This window comes from Phascolarctos cinereus, unplaced genomic scaffold (assembly GCF_003287225.1).
Source record: "Phascolarctos cinereus isolate Bilbo 61053 unplaced genomic scaffold, phaCin_HiC Scaffold_5;HRSCAF=322, whole genome shotgun sequence".
In the NCBI taxonomy this organism is placed as follows: domain Eukaryota; kingdom Metazoa; phylum Chordata; class Mammalia; order Diprotodontia; family Phascolarctidae; genus Phascolarctos; species Phascolarctos cinereus.
The window spans coordinates 15412523-15434878 of NW_027555958.1; the positions used below are offsets into that span (position 1 = coordinate 15412523).

General features: G+C 45.0%; 1 protein-coding gene across 1 annotated transcript in view; it reads right to left on the reverse strand.

The window, feature by feature from the left end:
* LOC144454057 (diacylglycerol kinase beta-like) overlaps positions 1-22356 on the reverse strand; it is a 139342-nt gene that overhangs the window by 93040 nt on the left and 23946 nt on the right. Inside the window, exon 8 of the mRNA XM_078154692.1 lies at positions 14732-14796. Coding sequence (XP_078010818.1) covers positions 14732-14796 — 65 coding nt within the window. The remainder of the gene's footprint in view (positions 1-14731; positions 14797-22356) is intronic.

Below are 22356 nucleotides of genomic sequence, written 5' to 3' on the forward strand. Positions count from 1 at the left end.
CACTCTCTCTCACTTCCCACATCCACTGTGGTGCCAGGGCCTGTTGATTTCACCTCTGCAGCCTCTCTTGAGCACTCCTCTCTCCTCTGACTCTGCTACCCACCTGGGGCAGACCCTCATTTACCTCACATCTGGACTACTTCAACAGCCTGTAGGCGGGTCTACCTGTCTCCAGTCTCACCCCACTCCAGTCCATTGTCCATTCAGCCACCAAAGAGATTTTCTTCAAGTTCAGGTCTGACCATGTCACCCTCCTTACTCAATAAACTCCTGCAAATACAGAATGCTGTGTTTGATTTAAATAAAGCCCTTCAATACCTGCACCCTCCCACCTTTGCCAGCTGCTTACACATACTCCCAAACACATACTCTTGGATCTAGTGATACTGGCCTCCTGCTTCTCTCATCTCTATTCTATTCCTCTGTCTCCTAGGTCTGGAACGCTCCCCCTCTTCTGCTCTGACTTCTGACCTCCCTTGCTTCCTTTAAGTCCTAACTAAAATCTCCCCCTCCTACAGGAAGCCTTCCCCAAGCCTTCTTAACCTCAGTGTCTTCCTTCTGTTCATTATTTCCTCTTCATCCTACATATAGTTGGTTTGCACATATTTGTTTGCTTGTCTCCCCCACTAGACGGCACATTTGTTGAGGGCAGGGATTGTTTTTTGCCTCTTTTTGTATCTCCATTGCTTAGCATGGTGCCTGGCACATAGTATGTGCGTAATAAAGATTTATTGACTGATGTTAATAGCTGTGTGACTCTGGGGAAGTCACTTAACCTATGCCTGCCTCACTTTTCTCATATGTAAAATAGGGATAATAATAGTGCCTTCCTCTTGGGGTTGTTATCAGAACAAGCAAGCACTTTGCAAATCTTAAAATGTTACATAAATGCTAGTTATTATTATAGCTCTTCCTCTAATTTCACCACATGATGGAATGAACATGTTATTCACGTTGCCTCTAAATAGAAAAACAGGCCCAATGGTATCAGAGAGATTCTGATCAGGTCTTGGGAGAGCCCAGAAGTAAATGTGTACATGATTCTAATAGGCCCTGAGTGCAAGGAGGCCTGATGCTCCTTCCCCTCGGACAGCATGTTGAGTCAAGTTTAAAAGCCCACTGAATTTGAGCTCTAGATGAGATCACCATTTCCCATGGGTAGAGATTTATAGGCACTGATTAGTAGATTTCTTTTTTACACGACCTCCAGGATTGAACACAAATCTGAGTCTGGGGGAAAATCCGGGAATGGGTGGCTACCATTGACAAGGCAGAGGTTTGGGTTTGGCCCCAGGACTTTGCTTTGCTGGTCTCCTTTGGCCTTAGGCATATGAACAAGCTAACGCTGGGAGGTACCTTGAAAGCTGATTCATTCATCCATGTATTCATTCCACTGGCCCTTTTGGTGAGCCTGGCACTCTACTGGAAGCTGGAGGGCATACAAAGGAACAAGCTCCTGATCCAGTTGGATAAACACACCCACCTGTGATGACTGGAAGACAGTCAGAAGCGGGCTGCTAAATAATTGGAACTGCAAATTTTTACTTACAGCTTCACTAATGTGAAAATATGTTTAATAGGAATGTAAATGTAAAGCCTATATCAGATTGTGCGCCATCTTGGGGAGGGTGGGGGGGAGGAAGGGGGAGAAAAATTTTCAACTCAAAAGCATATGGAAGTGATTGTTGATAAATCAAAGTAAATTAATAAAATTTTTAAAAAAAGGAAAAAAAATGGAACTGCAAGGTCTTGCAGAACCCATAGATAGTAAGGAGAGATTGAATGCAGAAGCCATCAGAGGAGAGCTGCCAGGGTCAGCTAGGAAGGGCTTTTGGAGGAGGCTCAGATTTGGTTTGGACCTTCAGACTTTCTCTAAAGCCTTAACATGGGTTGGCAAAGTGGTGGAAAAAGCAAGGCACCTGGGGCACAGAGCTCACTGTGGGTGGGCAGCTCATAGCCGCTGTTCTCCAATCCTGGGCTTTGCTTGAACCCAACCTGCACCCTCCCCCACCCTCCTCCAAGCCAAATTAGAAGTATTTTCACCTGGTACAAAAATAGTTTCTAGGGAATGGGGAGCAGTGTGGAGAACAGTTTGACCATGGGTGTAGTGAGTCACTAGGGGTGAAGGAGAAGTCCGACCCTTGCCCCTTGGGGGTTGGGAAAGAAAGGTAGGCCCTGAAAGAGGGGCAGTATGGATGTACTGACGGAGTATGGGTCCAAGCCGAGACCTTTGCCCCTTACCCCAAAAAGAATTTGGGTCCCATTTGTCTAAGGGATTCTCCTTCAATTCTCCCATTTGATCATGGGGGTCTCTGGCATTACCCTGAGACTGCCTTTCATGGTGGCTATGCCCAATCTCCCAATTCTCTGTTACCCTTGACCTAGCCTAGCCCTCCATTGTCTTACCTCCCTATGGCCCCCAGCTGCTTCCCACCCTTAACCCTAGCTAGGCTCCATTCCTAGCTATGGTCCATTCTCCCTTGGCCACGTGGTCCAGGTCCCTGGAGTAGACTACTTGGCCACTCTTAGATCCCGCCCACAGTCTTTCTGTATATCAGGTCCATCTTGTCTCCATTCAGGTGCTCAGATTCTTACAATCTAGCCAATAGCTCACAGGTGCTCAGAATATCATAGATTTAGAGCTGGAAGGACCTTAGAGTCCAATGCCCCACTTTTTACAGATGAGGAAACTGAGGCTCATAAAAGTAAAATGATTTTCCCATGGTCACAGCTAGTAAATGTCAGAGGCAGAATTTGAACCCAGGTTATCCAATCCAGCACTTCAACCAGTACCCTATACTGCCCCTCTAATGTTGGCTTGGTTTTCCAGCCAATGAAAGAAGGCCTTGAATGAAGATTCTGGGTCTCCCATCAGGCAGTAGGAAATGCCAGCAGATTTGTAAGTGACTGGGCACCATGATGGAAAAGGGAGTGTGAGAGTGATTATTCAGGAAGCTTGGGGGTGTGAGGACAGGTGGAAGTTGGAGAGAAGTCAGGAGACTGCTGCAATAGTCCCAGGTAGAGATGGTCCCAGTGGAATTGGGGAGGGAGTACCCACTCAATGAGCTTTTGTTAAATGCCCCAGGCCACTCCCTAAGACAGGAGACTGCTAAGAAGGGGCTGGTCTGCCTTGGTAGAGGGAGCTTTCCCACTGGGAGCATTTCTCAATACCATTGCAATCCAGATCTACTCACCCCATGTACCAGGCATTGTATTAGGTCCCTGAGTATATAAATCAAAAGTGAAATAGGTCCTGCCCTCGAGCAGCTTACATTCTGCTGGGGACATACACTATGTACATATAAAGATAGATCCATACAAATTATCTATCTATCTATCTATCTATCTATCTATCTATCTATCTATCTATCTATCCATCCATCCATCCAGCTATCTACCCATCCATCTATCCATATCTCTCTCTCTCTCTCTCTCTCTCTCTCTCTCTCTCTCTCTCTCTCTCTCTCTCTCTCTCTCTCTCTCTCTCTCTCTCTGTCTCTCCCCCTCTCTTAGATATATCTACATTTTAATGCATAGATAGATACACACATATATACCCAAAACACATGATAGTTTTTTTAGGGCCAAGACATTAGCTGCTGGGCAGATGACAGGGGAGGTCATGTAGAAGGTGGTATTTGAGCTGAATCTTGAAGGAAAGGAAAGATTTCAAGAAGTTTCAGAGGCAGAGCTGAGGAGGGAGGGCATTCTAGGCGTGGGGCAGAGCCAAAGGCATGGTGATTTGAGATGGAGCCTTGTAAATGGGAAACAGTAATGAGACCGATGTGAGCAGAGCATGCATTGCACGAAGGACGGTTATGTGTAATGAGGCTGGAGAGATGGTTTGGGGATGACTCCAATCCCCATGAGAGGAACATGGAGAAACAAAGTCAGCAACACTTGGCTTCTGACCAGTATACTTGGCATCCAGAAGAGGAGGGAATCCAGTCTGGGGTCTTGCAGGGTGGCAAGGTCTTGGAATGTTATAGAGAAGCTGGGAAAGTTTCTCTTTGGGGGAAAACCTTAGTGAAGAGCTGCTCATGTCCATCCTGGTCTAACTGTCCCCAGAGAGGGAAATGTCCTTCAATGACATCCAGAGGAGGAGAGACCATTCCCCCACCCTACCCCCACCCCAACTGTGACTTAGTTGAGTGTTTCCCAGATTTGGGGTCAGACTTTTTTTGATCTCCAGCCCAAGCACATTTGAATGATGAAGAGGGGCTGCTCTTCTCAGGCAGCCCTGTTGTGCAGGACCTGTAATTCCAGTTATTGAAGATTTCCTGGTGGTCTTATTTTCTAAGCCTCTAATTATTTTCTGTGGATCTTCTTTAAATGGGGAGCCCAAAGCAGACTGCAGGAGCCTAGAGGGTGTTTGACCAGCGCCAAGCGCTTTAATGGGAGAAGCTCACATTTCCTACCTGCTCACCCATGGCTTCTTGCTCATCCGTGTCAAGCTGTGACTCCCTCTGTGTAGGACAGGGACTCTTACCCTGGAGTTTGTCACCTTGTCATGAAAAGATTCCAAGACTTGTTCTAATTCTGTGAAATTCTACAAGGAAAGTCAACCCCAGAGGGGTAACAGAAAGCTCTAAAGAATGAAATACTCATGATCTCCACAAGCAAATGATTCTGAAAGTAGCTTGGGTATAGTGGCTAGAATAGGAGACTTAGGAAGACCTGAATTTAAGTCCAGCCTGGTTGTGAGATGCTGGGCAAGTCCCTTAACCTCTCTCCAATCCTCAGTTTCCCTTTCTCCAAAATGAGGGGGTTGGGCCTGGTGGCCTCTCGTGCTCTGCTGCCCCTCCCCCCCAGTTCTAAATCACTCTGAGCCTGTTTCCTCATCTCTAAAATGGGGATAATAATAGTACCTTCCACCTCACGAGGTTGATAAAAAAAATTGGATGAGATACCATAAATATTAGCTTTTGGCTTCTAAGTTAAAAATGTGGCCATTGTTTCAACCCAATCTTGCCCCATCCTTTGCTACAAAGTTTTATTTAGCAGATAGTTATTTGGTCCTTGCTCTATTCAAGGCCCTGAAGATACAAAGTCTGTTAGGACACTGTCCTCATACAGCTTACTGTTTAAGGGGGAGGAAAAGACAGCACCAAGATAGCTATGATTCAGTGGGAAGAGAAAGCAGTACAAAGGAGACGTTTAGATTAAGTCGGGTGAGGAATCGTTGAGGGAGAAATCCCTTTCTTCTTAAAGGAGAAGACATCTGAGTGGGGCCTTGAACGATGGAAGGAAGTCAACCCAAGATGGTGGGTTGGGGAATCCATTTCTTGCATCCAGGCATGGAGAGCTGCATGAGGGAGGGTATGGGGCAGAGGAGGGCAGGACAAGAGGAGCAGAAACAGAGCAAAGCTACAGAATATGCAAAGGGGAGCAGAAATGGATCAGGCTGAAAGGAGTTTGGAGCAGGATATGACAGCCTTGAATATCAGGATCAGAGGTTTATACTTTGTTGAGAAGGCAATAGGGAACCATTGAAACTTCTTGATGGGGTTAACCCCCTAGCTCTCTTTGTATACTGCAAGCTCAATCTACAGCATGATAGCGAAGCTGGGAAAGCCAAAGGGGCCTCAGGTTGCATTTGGAGAGGCATAGCATCTAGAATAAGGGAGCCCCTGGAGGAAGGGAAGGGAACAAGCATTTATTAAGTGCCTACTGTGTACCAGGCCCTGTGCTGAGCACTTATTTGATCCTCACAGACCCTGGGAGGAAGGTGCTATTATTCTCTCCATTTTGTAATTGGGGAGACAGAGGCAGGTAGAGATTAAGTGACTTGCTTAGGGTCACAGAGCTAGTAAGTGCCTGAGGCTGGATTTGAACCCAGGCCTTTTTGACCCTGAGGCCAACTCTCTATAATACCTTACTGCCTTTCTCCACATTTGGAGTTTTGTGTTCGAGTTTGAGCCACATTTTAGGAAGAACGGTAATAGAGTGGAGCAGATCTGAAGGAGGGCTTTGTGTCCATGTCATATAAGTTAAAGGAGCCAGGGCTATTTGAAGGGCTGTCATCTGGAGGTGGGATTAGCCTTGGCCCCAGAAAGCAGATCCAGGAGCAATGAGCAGAAGCCATACATTCAGGTTTGATGTGAGAGGGACTGGTTTCCCCTCCCTAGAGATCTCCAGGCAAAGCCTGGATGCTCACTAGTTAGGTATACCATAGAAGGAATTCTTTTTCTAAGAACGTTTGTACTGCTATCTTTTGTTTTTCTGTCACTCATATTCCCCAGCACGTCATCCCTGTCATTCCCATGCCTTAAAGAATTAAAGAAGTAAAAGAAAAAAAGTATAATAAAACTACATTAAAAAAGCGATGTATGCCGCACTCCCCATCTGTGGTCCCCCACCTTCTAGAAGAGATTCTTGCTCAGGGACAAGTGGACTAGGCGGTCTCTGTGACTCCTTGTAATTCTGAGATCCTGTGATCTCAGCTCTCTACTCCTCATGGCCAAAGCTCTCAGTATCTTCCCCCATCAAGGGTTTTTGCTCAGGCCTCATCCTCCACGATCTTCCTGCGGCTTCTGAGACTCATCTTCATGATGGTACCAGGGAAGGAGTATTGTTTTTGGAGTTGAAGACTTGGGTTCCAAGCTCACCTCTGAGGCCTAATGGCTTGTGTGGCCTTAGGCAAGCTGCTTGGCCTCAGTTTCCACATCTATAAAATGAGGGTGTTGGCCACCATGGCCTGTGAGGCCCCTTCCAGGTCTAGAGCGATGATCCTCCTTGGTTTCAGTGGCATTGCCCATTTTCCTGCTTCCTCCCTCAGCTTAGGCCCGCATCACCAAGTGCCTGCTGGGATGTTGGTGAGTCAGGGTGGCATGGAGCATGGGCCCTGGACATGTAAGGTGAAGCCCCAGGTTCAAATCCTTTCTTAGACACTCCCTTCGGTTTTATCCTCTGAAAAAGGGGGTTAGATGTGGTGGCAGCTGAGGCCTTTTCTAGCCCTAAACCGAGGATCCTGTGATGTCTGAATGGTCACTCAGCCTTAGACTGGGGTTAAAAAAAATCAGCTTCTCCAGCTCTACGAAGAGGAAGGCCTGGCTGGACAATAGGTCATGTGAGAAAGACTTAGGACAGTAAGCTAATATGTCAACAGCGGCAGCCAGAAGAGCTAAAGCACTTTTTAATGAGGCCTAGTACCCAAAGAAGGGAGTTGGCACAGTGTAGAGTGCTGGGCCTGGAGTCAGGAAGACCAGGGTCCCAATCTGCCCTCAGACATTAGCATCTGTGTGACCCTGGGCAAGTCATTTACTCTCTGCCTCCATTTCCTCATCTCTAAAATGGGGACAGTGGCCACACCCACACCAAAGGAGATCATAAGTATAAAGCACTTAGCTCTAAGCCTGGCTCCTTAGAGGTAGGTAAATGTTGGCTGTTATTATGATTGCTAGTCTGGAGGAGTGATAGCTTGGTGGGTACGTCAAATATTTGACAGGCAGTCATTTGAGAGAGGGATTGTTCTTCTTGGCTCCCAAAGGAAGAAGTGGGAGCAACAGAGGAAGCTGCAGAGAGGCGCATTTAGGTTGGACAAAAACCACCTTCCTGACTTTGGAGCTCTCCCAAAGAGGGATGGGCTCTCTCGTCCCCAGAGGTCTTCAAAGTAGGTTGGATGACTCCTTGTCAGGGAGGTTGTGGGTGGGGTGAGAGGGGAAGGACAGCTAAGTGGCACAGTGGCTGGAGTCAGGAAGACCCGAGTTCAAATCTGGCCTCGAACACTTACTAACTGTGTGACCCTGGTCAAGTCACTTAAACCTGTTTGCCTCTGTTTCCTCATTTGTAAAATGAGCTGGAGAAAGAAATGGCAAACTATTCCAGTATCTCTGCCAAGAAGACCCCAAATGGGGTCACAGAGAGGCAGATGTGACTGAAATGGACCAGGCAGCGGTAAGGCCTTCTGGCCACATGTGGCCCTCTAGGTCTGACTGAATGTCAAAGGGCCACACTCGAGGACCGAGAGGGCCACATGCGGCCTTGAGGTCACAGGTTCCCCGCCCCTGGGACAGTGCCTGGCCCATAGCTGGTCTTTAATAAAGCTTGTTGATTGACCAATTAAGCATTCTCTGAGGTCCATTCTGACCCACATTCTGCAGTTCCAGGACTAGCGAGGACTGCACCATGGCTGACTGAGGCTCCGCTTCTAACCCATCTGACACCTCGCCCTGTCATTTCCCACCCCCTTGTCCTTAGTTTAGGCAGGCACCCAGTTTGGAATAAGCAGGTACTGAGGTTATTAAGTCTTTGGTGACCTGTCTGGAGGATTACACCCTAGATTTAAGTTCTAAATTCTTATCACCATTATTGACTGCCCTGCTGAATTCAGGTCTTTGTTGACATGAAACAAGGGCTTTGTGTCCCCTCGCCTCACAGGGATCTCAGTTATCTAGAGAAAATGGAAGGTTTCAGCAGGAAGAACCACTGAAAAGGTTATTATTCAAAGAAGACATTTGTATAGGGAGGTAGCATGACATCATAGGGAAAAAAACCACTGGATTCAAAGTCCTGGGATCTCAGTTCAAATCCCACCATTGCACTTGGGTAAATAATTTCACTTCTCCAGGCCTCAGTTTCCCTGGATGTGGAATGGAGGTTTGATTAGGGTCTGTGGCCCCTTCCAGTTCTAGACCTTTGATCCTATTATTAAGCCCAGGACTAGTGATTCTTTGGACCTGTCCACATATAAACTCCTCAAAAATGCCGTCACAGTGCCAGGCATATGGCACTGTTGTACCATCAACTCCCAAGGGAAGCAGGCAGGCAGGCAAATGTTTTGGTGAGTTGGTTAATGAAGAGTTAAACATCTTATGTTCTTTTCTCTTCTAGGCTTTGCTTGGTGAATTTGTGTTTGAAACATAAGGTTTATACTTTGCATTAAAAATGCAATAAATAAAGGTAAGAAAATGCCATAATCAACTGTTTGGGACTTTCCAAAACCATAAGTGTTTTTTTCAAAAGTTCATTTGAGATATTCAAGGGAAACAGGTTAGGCCTTTACTTCCTTCCAAAAAGTTAGTCTGACCAGAACCTAGGCGAGGGGGAAGACCACCTTTCTCCTTCTGCTCACTCTGACCTGGGACAGTATTCATGTTTCCAGCTGCCATGTCACGTACACGGTTGGCACATACCGAGGAGGTAGGAGCTCCAATATGCTACAGTGGAAAGAGGGTTAGGTTTGGAGTCCAGAGCCCTGGGTTCTAATTCCACCACTGCTACTGGTTGCTGGTGTGACCTTGTTCAAGTCTCTCCCTTTTTCTGGGACTCAGGTGACTCATCTGTAAGATGAGGGGTTGACTTCTGAGGTTCCATCCAGTTCTGTCTATGATTCCAAACCTCCAGATTTGTCAGAGGATAGAGCTGAGTTGTAGGGACAATGAATCATCCTTATTTACAGTCCCACTTACAGAGAGAATATCGAGAAACACTTGCAACCAGCTTTTCCACATATATATGTGCCCAGCCATATGTACGCGTATGTGTTTATCAGCTTTAAATGGATGCTGTCTATATTTATACACGGATCTGTTGTCTCCTCCACTAGAAGATACATTCCTTTCAAGGAGATATTCCTTTATTCTTTGTTATGTATATTCCCAGTGCTTAGCATGATGTATGGCACACAGTAGGTGTTTAATAAATATCTGCTGATTGACTAATAGGTAAATGACAGTATTGCACCATTTAAAATCCCAAGGGGCTAAAGGATTTTCTTGGAAAACTGGTTGACAAGCATTATCTACTTCCAGCCTTGAACAGTCAGACTTTCTATTGAGGACAAAATGCTCAAACGATCCTAACAGACTCAGCCTTTCTCAGGGGTATCTGAGGAACTCCCCCAAGACCTCTACTCTTTCCGAAGTGCAGCAGGTAAGTCCAACTTTTAAGCTGCTCCCAGGGTTCCCTCTTCCAGACCCCAGCTGCCATGTTTTCTTCCCATCTTTTGTGACCTTTCCCAGGTTCACAGACTAGTATAAGAGTGTAACCATAGTAACAACAACATCTCCAGTGCTAAATAAGGAATCTCTGAGAAAAACAGCTATTCGTCTGCCTCTTGGATAGGCCTGGAGATTCTATGGGATATTATCGAAGAGAGACATGTAGGAGGGATGGAGAGCAGGGTTGTCCTCAACGTTCCTTTCAGCAAACAGGGCTCTAGGAGGACAGAATGAGGGGCAGCCTCTCGCCCTCTCCTCACATCATACAGAAGGAAGGAATAACTAATGGAGGACTGGCCCACATTCTGAGGATTGTGTCTAGTACTGGTGGCACACTTTAAGGGAAACATTGACAAGGTACAATGGAAAGAGAACTGGTGCAAACCTGGGCTTCAATCTTGCCTCTGATGCTAACTCTGCGTGACCTTGGACAAGTCATTCTCCTTCTCTGATGCTCAGTTTCCTTCTCTGTAAAGTAAACATGGCCTCAGAGGTCCCCTCCAGTCCTAGATCCAGGCTCCTATGATCCTTTAAGATACAAAGCTTCTGGAGGATGGTGACCAGTAAGAGGAAAATTGTCATACATGTGCTGGAGGGATCACTTGGAGGATTTGAGTTGATTTGGTTTGAAGAGGAAGCCTACCAGATGTTTTCCAATATCAGGGGGACTATGGTAGAGAAAAGGGTTTAGGCTGGCCGGCTAGTCTGCTTGGCCCTAGAGGGGCAAAACACCACCAATGGGCAGAAGTTATAGAGAGGCAGGTCTGAGTTCAGTTCAAGGAAAAATGCCTTAACAATGAGAACTTCCCCAAATCAAACTGGACTTCCTTGGGAGGAAATGAGCTCCCCATCACTGGCAGAGTCCAAGCAGAGGCTGAACAGCCACTGGCTGGATAATGGGTCAGGGGAGATCCCTCTATCCTTCCTATCCTGGCCTGCTTATTCGAGCCTCATAGTCCTGGCAGCACAAATGAAAGTATGTCTCATTACTTCAGACAGTTTGTGGGTTGAGGTCCCAGATCAGATAGGCCCATCTTGTGTATGGTAGGGTAATCTTTTTTATTTTTATTTTATTTTTATTTTATTAATTTATTTTGATTTTTCAACAATCACTTCCATACGCTTTTTTTTTTTAGGCAATTGAGGTTAAGTAACTTGCCCAGGGTCACCCAGCTAGTAAGTTGTGTCAAGTGTTTGGTCTGAGGCTGGATTTGAACTCAGGTCCTCCTGACTTCAGGGCCAGTGCTCTATCCACTGCGCCACCTAGCTGCCCCATCCACATGCTTTTGAGTTTAACATTTTTCTCCCCCTTCCTCCCCACCACCCTTCCCAAGATGGCACACAATCTGGTATAGGCTATACATGTACACTCCTATTAAAGATGTTTTCACATTAGTGAAGTTGTAAGCAAAAATTAAAACCAATAGGAGGAACCATCAGAAAGAGGAAACGAAACTCAACAGAGGAGAAAAAAAAAGAGCGATTCAACGTTCACAGTTATAACTACTATCTGTGTCTTTTTCTCCATCCTTTTTTACCTCTGTTTATGCTTTTCTTTCTCCTTTCTAGGGTAATCTTTTTTAAAACTTAGAGGAGACCGCATGATTTAGTGGGAAGATTATCGTCTCTGAAGTCGGGGCATCTGGGTTCACATCCCATCTCCGACACATACAGCCTGTGTGACCTTGGACAAATCACTTACCTTCCTCAGCCTCGGTTTCATTATCTGTGAAATGAGGGGATTTTACTAGATGGCCTCTGAGGTGCCTGTCGGCTTTAGATCTATGCTCCTGGGACATATCTGGTATCCAAAAATTGAATGTCATTAGCTTCCTGGGAAGATATAGCATGATCACTGCTGATTTTACAGCTCAGCTCAAGTACGCCTTCAACATGAGGTCCCTTTTACATAAAGCCTTTCTTGACCCCCTCCTCCAGATGCTTGTCTTACCCACACATTATGGCACATGTGTTTTCTATTTATTTAAATAGGTAGCCTGTCTCCCCTGACAGATTGTGAGCTTGTGCCTGGGTCCCTGACTGCTTTCCCTTTTGAACATCATTTGTTACATAGCCAAGTCCAGGTTCAGACACGCCGTTGCCAGTTGGAGAGGTCTGGCGGCCCTACGTCCAGTTAGTGGAGCTGCCTGAAGGCAGAGGAGAGCTTGTTTACCAGAGAAGGCGACAGTGAGCAGGAAGATGGCCAAGAGTTGTTTGGACAGTGCAGAAGCTAGGTGAAATGTGTTCATGACTATTTGGGGGTCCCACAGACTGCTTCATGTTGTGATAAGGTTTCAAAGTATCAGCCTCCCAGGGAAGCTTAACTGTAGTTAAAAATTGTTACTGAATTCTATTGGAAGTCTTTCTGTCAATGCATGCTATGAGTCTTTTCTGTACAGGAAATAAATACCTGTCCCATATCTGGTTTACATGGTACATTGCATGCATTTTTATTCTACCATTTTGACAAGACCTACATATGAGCCAACACCTAAGCTTTAAGTAATTTGTCCTCAGGGTGGCAGGGTTGGGGGAGGGGTTAATGAGCCAAAGAGAATGCAAAGAAAGCCTCTCCTTAGAGTCCAGGCTCCCCCATAACTGAATGGACAATTTGCATGGGTCTGGAGCAGATGAGGTCCTCAGGAAGAGGGAGTGGGCACAGTGCCCCAACTCCTTGGGCCCTTCAGTGGGTTCTCATTTTTTTCATTTATCAGACTCCTACTATGTGCTGGACACTAGTGATACAGGTATAAGAACAAGGCACTTCCTGCCCTTAAGGGGTTTACTTTACTTTCTAGACTTTACTTGACAATCCTCTAATCTTGGCCTGGAAGAGTTTCTTAGATCAAAGGCCAAAAAAAAAAATTTCCCCCTAGTCATTGTTAGCAAGAAACTTCTTGACACCCATTTACAAGTTTGTAATCTTCAGGAGAGAATGGCTTAGTTTCGATCCCCTTTCTTACCCATACAGGCTGTTACTGGCAAGTGTAGATATTCAAATCCTCACAGTATTTTGCAATATGTCCCTTGCTCATCCACAACCTCCTTTCCCCTGCCCTCCTTGGCCTATGAGCCATTTCTTCTAGCTCATACGTTTCTGGCTGCAAACTGAATCCAAGTTAAAGGATTCTGAAGATGAATTTAAAAATTAATTCTAGCCCAGCCTGGGCAGAACAAGAGAGCTAATGGAGACGGGACATAAATAGCTAGTGAGCTAGCAAAATCTGGAGAATCTGTGCTCATCTCAGAAGCCTGAACTTCATTCTCAGTGTTCAGAGGCCAGGGTCATGATGTTCTAGGAGCCTAAATTTGGACTTTTTTTTGGATGGGTAGGAGGAGTATGAGTTCATCACTGTGGGGAGCTCCCACCATGAAAACTCCTCTCCCTGATATAGCTCGGCAGGTCATCTGCAATATAAAATCTGATTTAGAAGGGAACTCAGAGGTCATGCATTCCATCAGACAAGAAAGCTGAGGCCCAGAAAGGTAATGCTACTTGTCCAAGGTCACTCGTAGGTAGCGTCAACAGCAGAATTTGAATCCAGGTCACCTGACTCTTTCTCAAGCATACTTTCCCTTGCCTTATTTTATTAGAAAGTTGCCCTCATTTACTGACAGGTTAGGACCGTAGGACTATAGGATTAGAGATCTAGAGAAGGAAAGAAACTCAGAGGGCATCCACTCTAACTCCCTCCTTTTATAGATGAGGGCACTGAGTTCTGGAGAGAAGAGTCACTTGTCCAAGGCCAGGAGTGGTAAGTTATCAGAGGTGGGATAAATGACTTGGCTGTGTTCATACAGCTAGAATGTGTTCGAGGCGGGATCTGAACTCAGAGTCTTCCTCGCTCTAAGATTGGCTGTCACTCTTCACCATGCTATCTTTGGGAATCCAGTTCATCCAGGTTTAACTGGGGCTCTTGTCACCTTGGGTGAGCACCTTGAATCTGTGCATCAGCGAGAGACGAAACACTATGAAACATGGGCGGAAGGATCCTGACAGAACTAGGGAAAAACCCTTTTAGTGGGTGGAAACCTGCAACAGTTACAGCTCTCTACTGGCCGCAAGTCGAGGAAGTAGGGCTTCTTTGATGTGCTAGCTGGATGGATACTTTTTTGCCCCAGTGTCCCAGTTTTCTTGGGAGTGCCAAGGACAGATCGGAGGTACACTGGGGCCATTCCATCCCTCTCTCCTCAACTCTGCTTACTGGGTGACCCACTTTCTCTCTATTGCTGCCCCCTGCTGGACAGGAGAGGAGGTGGTCAATGGCACATCTTCCCCTCCATCACCCCAGGAACCCTACTTCTTTGAAAGGGCATGAGATTAAGAGAAAACACAATGGAGGGAGCCTAAGAGAAACCCAAGAGAAGCCCACATTCCAGAAAAGCCTTAAGTTATCTCTCTAAGGAGGCAGACTGAGGCAGAGTCACCAACTCTAGGAAAGGAACAAAACCAAGAAAGGCTGATTGAGAACAGAACTGACTTCCAAGCAAAGGCAGCTCCCCTTTCCTCATTCTAGCTCCCAAATCTTTCACTCAGCACATTGCCCAGTGGGCAAAAAAAAAAAAAAATCCTACCCAGCCTGGCCAAGATGTATTCCTGACAATTTTCCTTTTCTTTCTTCTTAGAAATGAAAATCTTTCTTCATGCAGCCACAAACGAATGGCCCCATCCTGACCCAGCCAAGAATATTTCCAAGAGAGCAGTTGGGAAAGTAATATATCAAGACAGGGATGGAGGTAAGAGTAGGGTAGAGAAGGAAGCAAAGGAGGGGAAAGGGCATGGGCTTTACCTGCTCGTGAATTTTTCAGGGTATTTCTCTCGCATGAGGTGGAATTTGTGGGCAATGGAGGCATCCTGAAAGGAAAAGAAGCAGAGGCAGATAACTGGTTAGTATGTAGTGTCTGGGAGCTGCCAAGTAGCAAATAGGACTTTGAACAGTGAAGGGGAAACAACTGTGGCTTTCTGAGTATGCTTGTCTGTGAGGGGAGCGTCTTAGGGACCCATAGGCTCTTGTACTGAGGCATGTCTGACTACATCCACGCAAACAGAGGAAGTAGTGGCATAGGTGACCCTCTTCACTGACAACATTGAAGCCATTTGCATTGTCTTTGGTTATAGTTTATGATTCTTTATCATTCTCCTTTATCTGTAATTTATCTTTCTAATTCTATTGGCTTAAGTCAGCACGGAACTTAGTCTACATTCTCTGAGCGTATAGGGGACCGCAAATGTATTTCATTTTACAGAAGAAATACATTTCTCAAAACTTATACATAACGTGAATTTTTGTTAATTGAGTTGCATTTTCTATTGGTCTTCCTTTAGATAAGTGGAAGTAGGTTTCTCTGGAAAAAACACTGGCCCCATACCTAGGTCAAATTAGAATACATTAAAGAATATACTGAAGAATACAGTAAAATCTAGATCGTGTTGAAAGATACAAAAGTAAACTTTTGATCATATGTGAATAATAGCTGAAACAAGGTAGCAGTGATATAGTGTGGATAGAGTGTTGTACTCAGTCTGGGAGACCTGGGTTCAAATCCATCTTTTTACATTTATTAGCTATGTGACCTTGGGCAAGTCACTTAATTTCTCTAAACCTCTAAACTCTCTAAGACTTATCTACTAAGTCAAAAAAAGGTTAGTATCAGTATCTGTGAAGAGAGTTTTCACACTGGGAATCTCCTCCCTCATCCTTTATGTATAAGGTAACATGCAAAAGAAATTTAAAAAAAACTACAAGGGTAAAACAGTGTTATTTTGGGAACTTAAGTTAAAGTTTTTTCCCCCTCCAATAGTTATAATTGACTATTTGGCAAAATAACTTAATATTTGGTTGAAAGAAAAACCAATTTCAGTTTTAATTAAAGTGGTTGGTGAGTTTTACTTCCCTCCTCTTCTCTGCATGGCTTAGGCTCGGTTTCCTAATATTTTGTGGGAGCTGCTGGGCTTTAGAAAGAAATGGCCTGATGCAGGATGAAGGGAGGAAAAGTCAAAAGCAGTGGAGCTAATCCTAAATGGGGCAAAAAATAAATTATGCAGTTTGTGAATCTGTGAAATGGGGAAGCATATTTATTTGCTGGGGCACATAGCTGGAGTGCTCTGAAAGTTCTATCAACTCTATCATATCTCCTCTCTAATTTATGAATTCTACAAAAGCAAATTTCTCTTTCTTTACATTCTTTTTCTTTCTTTCTTCCCTTCCTTCCTTTCTCTCTCTTTCATTCTGTAAGTTTCTATTTATCATATAACTGTATGTCTAAATAGTGTCTCCCCTTCCCTGATAGAATGTAACCTTTTTGGGGCAGGGACTGTTTCAATTTTGTCTTTGTATCCTCATAGGACCTGGCACACAGTGGGTGCTTAACAAACACTTTTTGAGTGTTTGAAGACATACAAATATATAATATATATATATATATATATATATGTATGTATACATATATATATATATACATACAATGTATATAAACACATGTATACAAACATATAGATAAATTTGTATTTCCAGTGCCTAGCACATAGTAGGAACTAGTGTAAGGGTAGAAGTTGATTGAATCAAATTACTCCATCCTTCTTAAAGCAAATGAGAAGATGCTATGCCCTGCTTCCTCGATCTGGTGAGCACAATCATTCAGAGGCATGAACAAGGCCTGGACGTTAATCAATCAGAGGCTTCAGACTAGATCAGTTTAGAAACCCAATACAGCTATTGGCTGAAGTGAAGTGACGCCTCATAGGAAGTGTTTTTGGATTGGTGGAGGGGCTTCGTCAGCCCCGTGGAGATTGCATAGAACCAGAGCAGAGGAGAACCCTGTGAACTTCTGAGGACTGAGGGATTGGGATTCCACCCCCCCCCCCATACCTCCATCTATCCTAGCAGCATCATGGGGCAGCAGTGGCTAGTGGCAGTGACTGGACAGGAACTAAGGACAGGCTGGCTGCAGTGAGGAATGGCAGACTCAGGGCTCTACAGGGAGCTCAGGAGAAAATCAACAACCCTGGGGGAGCTTTACAAGTATCCTGGGAAGGGGAGAAAAGGGCTGTGAGTTACCCTTTTGCCACATGCACTCTCTAAGCTTGGGCCCACTTTCCTATGGACTCTGTATATATTAGTGGGAAAATGTATTCTAGACTTTTGGGCACAGGAAGTTTTGTATCCATCGTTCTGACCAGATCTGCTTAGCAAATACCCTTTCTAAAAACTAATTAGTTCTCATTGGCATAAACTGATAATCATAGGAAGGGAAAGTATAATGGTGGGGGCTATAAAGCTATAGTTAATAAACATTTATTAAGCACCTACTGTGTGCCAGACACTGTTCTGAGTACTGTAAGATGCAATAGCATTAGAAAGACAAGCCACGGCACCCCCATTCCAGGGTGCCCCCAGCTCTCTGAAGGGATAAGTAGCAGTGGTCTCTGGGGAACTAAACTGCTGGTGTGAGTGGGGATTGGGAGAGTAAGCCCAGAACCTGGGCTACATGAATTAATGGTTGATTGGTTGATTAAAGATACACCTGTTGTTTTCTTCTCGGATAGAATGTAAGCTCCTTTGGGGAAGGGATGTTTCTAGCTTGTCTTTGTCTATCCAGCACTTGTCCCAGGGCCTAACACATGGAGTAGGAATAAGAAATGTTTCCTCAAGGCCCAGCATTGGTGGGATGCCTCACTCCACATTTTTGCAGAGCATTTTATCGGTATGCCTCCGTGGACCTCAATACTCCTTTTTCTGGACTAGATCTGCGATTTCATAAATGAAGGGAACTCCCAGGAGAGGAAAGTCCCTTACTAATGCACATCAACACCTTTCCTGCCTCCACAGTCTTAGGGAGTGGCCTGGGGATGCCGAGAGGTTAAGTGACGTGCCTGGGGTCATGTAGCTGGTCAAAATAATAAGAGCAGCAAAGTGGTGCAGCGGGTGCAGTGGGTGCAGCAGGTGGAGCACCAGGCCTGGAGTCAGGAAGACTCACTTTCCTGAGTTCAAATCCAGCCTCAGACACTTATTAGCTGTGTGACCCTGGGCAGGTCACTTAACCTTCTTTGCCTCAGTTCCCTCATCTGTAAAATGAGCTGGAGAAGGAAATGGCAAACTACTCCAGTACCTTTGCCAAGAAAACCCCACATGGAATCACGGAGAGTTGTTCACAACTGAATAACAATTGTCGGAGGCAGGATTAGCATCTAGGTGTCCCTGGTTCTGAGTTCAAGTCTCTCCACTAGAGCAAGCAGGCTCCCTAGAAGGCCCTTCACACTCATGACAATCCCTGTCTCCAAGGGAGATTCAGCTAACCCTGGAAGATTTCACGTGCTGCTGTCACATTCTAGACAGAATTCAGGAGACGAGGTCCGCGGCATGCTCTCTGCTCCATTTCCTCTGTCACAGGAAGAAAAAAAGAGCAGAGAGTTTTGTCTGGCATCCCTTGGTCTTTCGCTAGGCCTCGCCCTCCCTCCCTTTCCAGCCAGCTCTGTGGGACTGCAGGTGTTTATAGATGTCCGCCTCTCTGTGTGTGCTGTGTTGTTTTCCTGAGTTTCCATCATTAGGACTTGAAATTAGTTTCCCCAGCACTCTTCAGACAGGGCAATGTTTTAAAGGTTGTGAAGGCAGCCACAGAGCTCCCGGCAGTACAGGGCAGGCCCAGAGTAAGGCAAGTAAGCATTGGCTATGGAATAAGAGGATTGGGGTTCAAATCTTGCCCCTAAGGCTTGTGTCTGTATGACCTTGGATAAGTCCATGCTTCATCTTCACATTCTATCCATCCACCCACCCCGGCAATCTTGCCATCTGAAGGCCACGGCTCCTCTTAGAGGCAGCTGGTGATACAGTAGCTAGAGCCCTGTGCTGGAGCTGGGAAGATCTGACATTAGCAATGTGACCCTGGGCAAGTTACTTAACTGCTCTTTGCCTCAGTTTCCTTAACTGTATAATAGGACCTACCTCACCAGGTTGTTACAAGGATCAAACAACACACACTATTGGTAAGAAAGCATATGACACAGTGCCTGGCACACAGTAGGTGCTATATTCCTGGCTCTTCCCTCCCTCCTTCTCCTCCTGGACCTGGTACCCTTCAATGAGGCTGATAGCTCCAAACCAGTTTCTTCCTGAATCTCACAACCCACTGACCTTTCTTTCCATCCACTCCTACATCCCACAGAACAAAATACCCTTCTCTGAGCAGGTCTCTCCCTATGTGCTTCCTGCCCCCATTAGAATGGAAGTTCTATAGGGCAGGGACTGTCTTAGTTGCTAGTACTCGTATCCTTAGTGCTTAGCAAATAGTATAAACACAAGGCTTTAAAATTCATTCAGATCCCTACACTTCCTGGGCCTCAGTTTCCTTCCCTGTAAATGAAGAGGGCTTGACTTGCTGATCTCTGAAGTTCCTTCCAGTTCTAGGCCTATGATTGGATAACTCAAAATGTTGTCGTGTTGAGTGAGGGCAAGGCCAGGAAAGGAGCCTCTGAACTGTATTCCTCCAACAGAGATGAATGAGCGAGCTGTGGAAATTCAGGCTGCTGGGCTCCAGAAAGAGGCCATGGGAAAGGCTAATGTGAGCTGGCTGCATATCTGTTCTTACAGAGAACCATAGAGCTGGAAGGGCCTCCAATGCCACCAGATCCCACCCATTTCTGACCAAGAATCCCTTCCCCAGCATCCCTAGCTGGTGGTCCTCCAGTCCACTACCTCCCGAGTCAGCCCCTTCCCATTGGATAGCTCCAAGCATGGGCAAGTTTTCTCCCAAACAACAGCTCCTTTGTAATTCTCTTCTCCCAAGCTCCCCATGCCCACCCTGTTGGGTCTAGCTTTGCCCTCTGGGAAAAACAAAACAAGTCCAATGCCTCTTTTCAGGTGACCGCCCTGTAAAACCTTCACTCATTCATTAAGCATTTACTCTGTGCCAGGCACTGCCCTGGGCTTTGGGGATAAAAAGGGCAGACATGAAATGGTCCGTCCCTTTAAGAAGCATGTCTACTATGTCTCTTCAGTTCCATACTTGGTATCCTTGGTTCCGTCAACTCATCTTCCAGTGACATCGTCTCCAATGTCCTCATCATCCCAGCAATCTTTCTTTGGGGTGGTGGGCTGGGGTTCTAACTTCTTAAAACACGGCACCCAAAACTGAACACAATCCTCCCTCAATGTGACCTGAGACAGGGTACAAAGGGACTCTTACTTCTCTAGATCTGATTACTGTGCCTCAATGCAACCTGTAATTGATCACATTAGTGCCCCTTTTTTTTTTTAACAGCCATACTGGCTTAGATTGAGCTTGTGGTCCACTAAAACCCCTAAGATCTTCCTCCCTGCCACAAGAACTATTATCTAGCCACACCCTTTCCCCACCTCCAAATCTGGTATTCTGAAGTTTTTTGAACCAGACTGTAGGGGTTTATGTTTATCTCTTTTAAATTTATCTGACTTGATTTTCATGTCACTATAGCAAGCTGTCAAGATGGTTTTTAGTCTAATTCTATCACCCAGCATGTTAGTCTCTCTCCTCAGCTTTGGCCTGTCCACAGATTGCATGAGTATGCTAGTCTAATCCAATTAAACAAGCATTTATGAAGTCCGTGTTCTACACAGTCAGATGAAAAACAAGACTGTCCTCAAATGCTACTCTCTCTGTGAAGCCTTTGGACCTCTGCGGGGCTGACTCTTTCTTAACCTTTTATTTGCTGTGTATCTATTTGTATTTGCTTGTTTGGTCTACATTGTTCCCCCCGACACAATGTAAGCTCCTTCATCTTTTGACTATTTCACTTTTTGTCTTTGTATCTCTAGGACTGGACACATAGTATGTGCTGATTGATTATGCCTGTCCTCAAGGAGTTTACGTTCTTCCGGGGAAGCGGACAACCTATAATTACTTCAATGTATACATGATTTGAAGAGGGAGATACTTTATTTGGACAGCCTTTAAGTTTACATTTCCCTCTACTCAGTGAAATACTTTTGTAATCAACAGCCAGCACACAGTGGGATCTTATATTCTCTATACTTTTCAGTTGACTGTGTGACTAGGATGATACAACCTTTGGTAGAAAATTATATTCAAGAGCTTGAGTATTCCCTTCTTATATTTTCATCAAGGAGACCTCCAGTGGAATTGTAGACCGTTTCTATCAAGATTTCATAGACAAGAGGAGTAGATGTAGCAAGTATCCTCTTGGTCACTTTTTTTTCTCAAAAATTGTATTGTCTCTGTGATCTTTTCTATTTTTCACAATAGATGATACCTGATTTTTTACCTTTTCAGAATATTTTTCACCTAGAAATACTTTGAAAATTGGTTCCTTTAAAACATTGTTGCCACTTGGATGGACTTTTGGGCATATCCAGCTCCTCTTCCTGCTTTCATTTTCTTAAGAAACCATTTTTTGCTTGTTCATGTAGCATATTGGAGTGATCAAGTCTAAGTACAGTAGTTTCACTCACATCAGGGAAGAAATTGGTGTAGAAACACTGGCAGTTCTTTTCCATCTTGGGTATATTGTCGCCCTCATTCCTGTTTTAGCTACAAATTCCCTTGGAATGATTGGTTACGTAGGTTTTCTGCCAAGTTCTCTTTAGACTGAATTTCTTTTCTCCTGCTTTTCACTGTTTTGGGAGGCAATAATGTTCATTATCTTCCAATAGCGTCTTCCATAATATTTTGCAAACTATCTCCTATTCTAAACAAGGGTTGCCTTTGGCTGCTCCGTCTCTCCACTTGGCAAAGAAGCAAAAGGATTTCTGTTGGAGGTAGTTTGTAGAAGCTGTTCTGTCTCGGTTGTGGTGACTAGTGTGCAGCGGTCAAGCTTTGGATGGATGTGATGGCTTTTCTTTTGTCCATTTCCCATTTTTCTGAATTGGCAGCCTTTTTGAATGGGTCAGGTTGGAACTACCATAATCACCCATAGTGGTTTCATTTCTATTCTGTCCTTTTTTTTCCCCAATGTGGTTTTTATTTTGACCTGTGTTCTAACTAATCAATGGCCTGACTGCCCATGAACTGCTGAGGTTAAAATGACTTCTAAAGCAGTAACTAGTGCTATTAAGACAGAGTTTTCACTTGGGGGCATTGTTTTTAATGTATGTGCCCATATTCTTACTATATCCAGTGCCTTCAAACTCTTTCATTGATTATAAGATCACAAATTTGGAGCTGGAAGGAATCTTAGAGGCCTTTTAGTTTACCCTCTTCATTTTACAGATGAGGAAACTGAGGTTCAGAGAGATAAAGTGAGTTGCCCAGGATTAACAATTGGTAAGTATCAAAGGTGGGATTTGAATTCAAGTCTTCTTGACTTCGGGTTGGGTACTCTGTCCACCACACCATACTGCCTCTCTAAATGGTAGACTAGTGGTTAGCTTATGAGCCTTTGGCCGCCTTCACTTAATTATCTTGAGCCATTTCTCCCAACAGT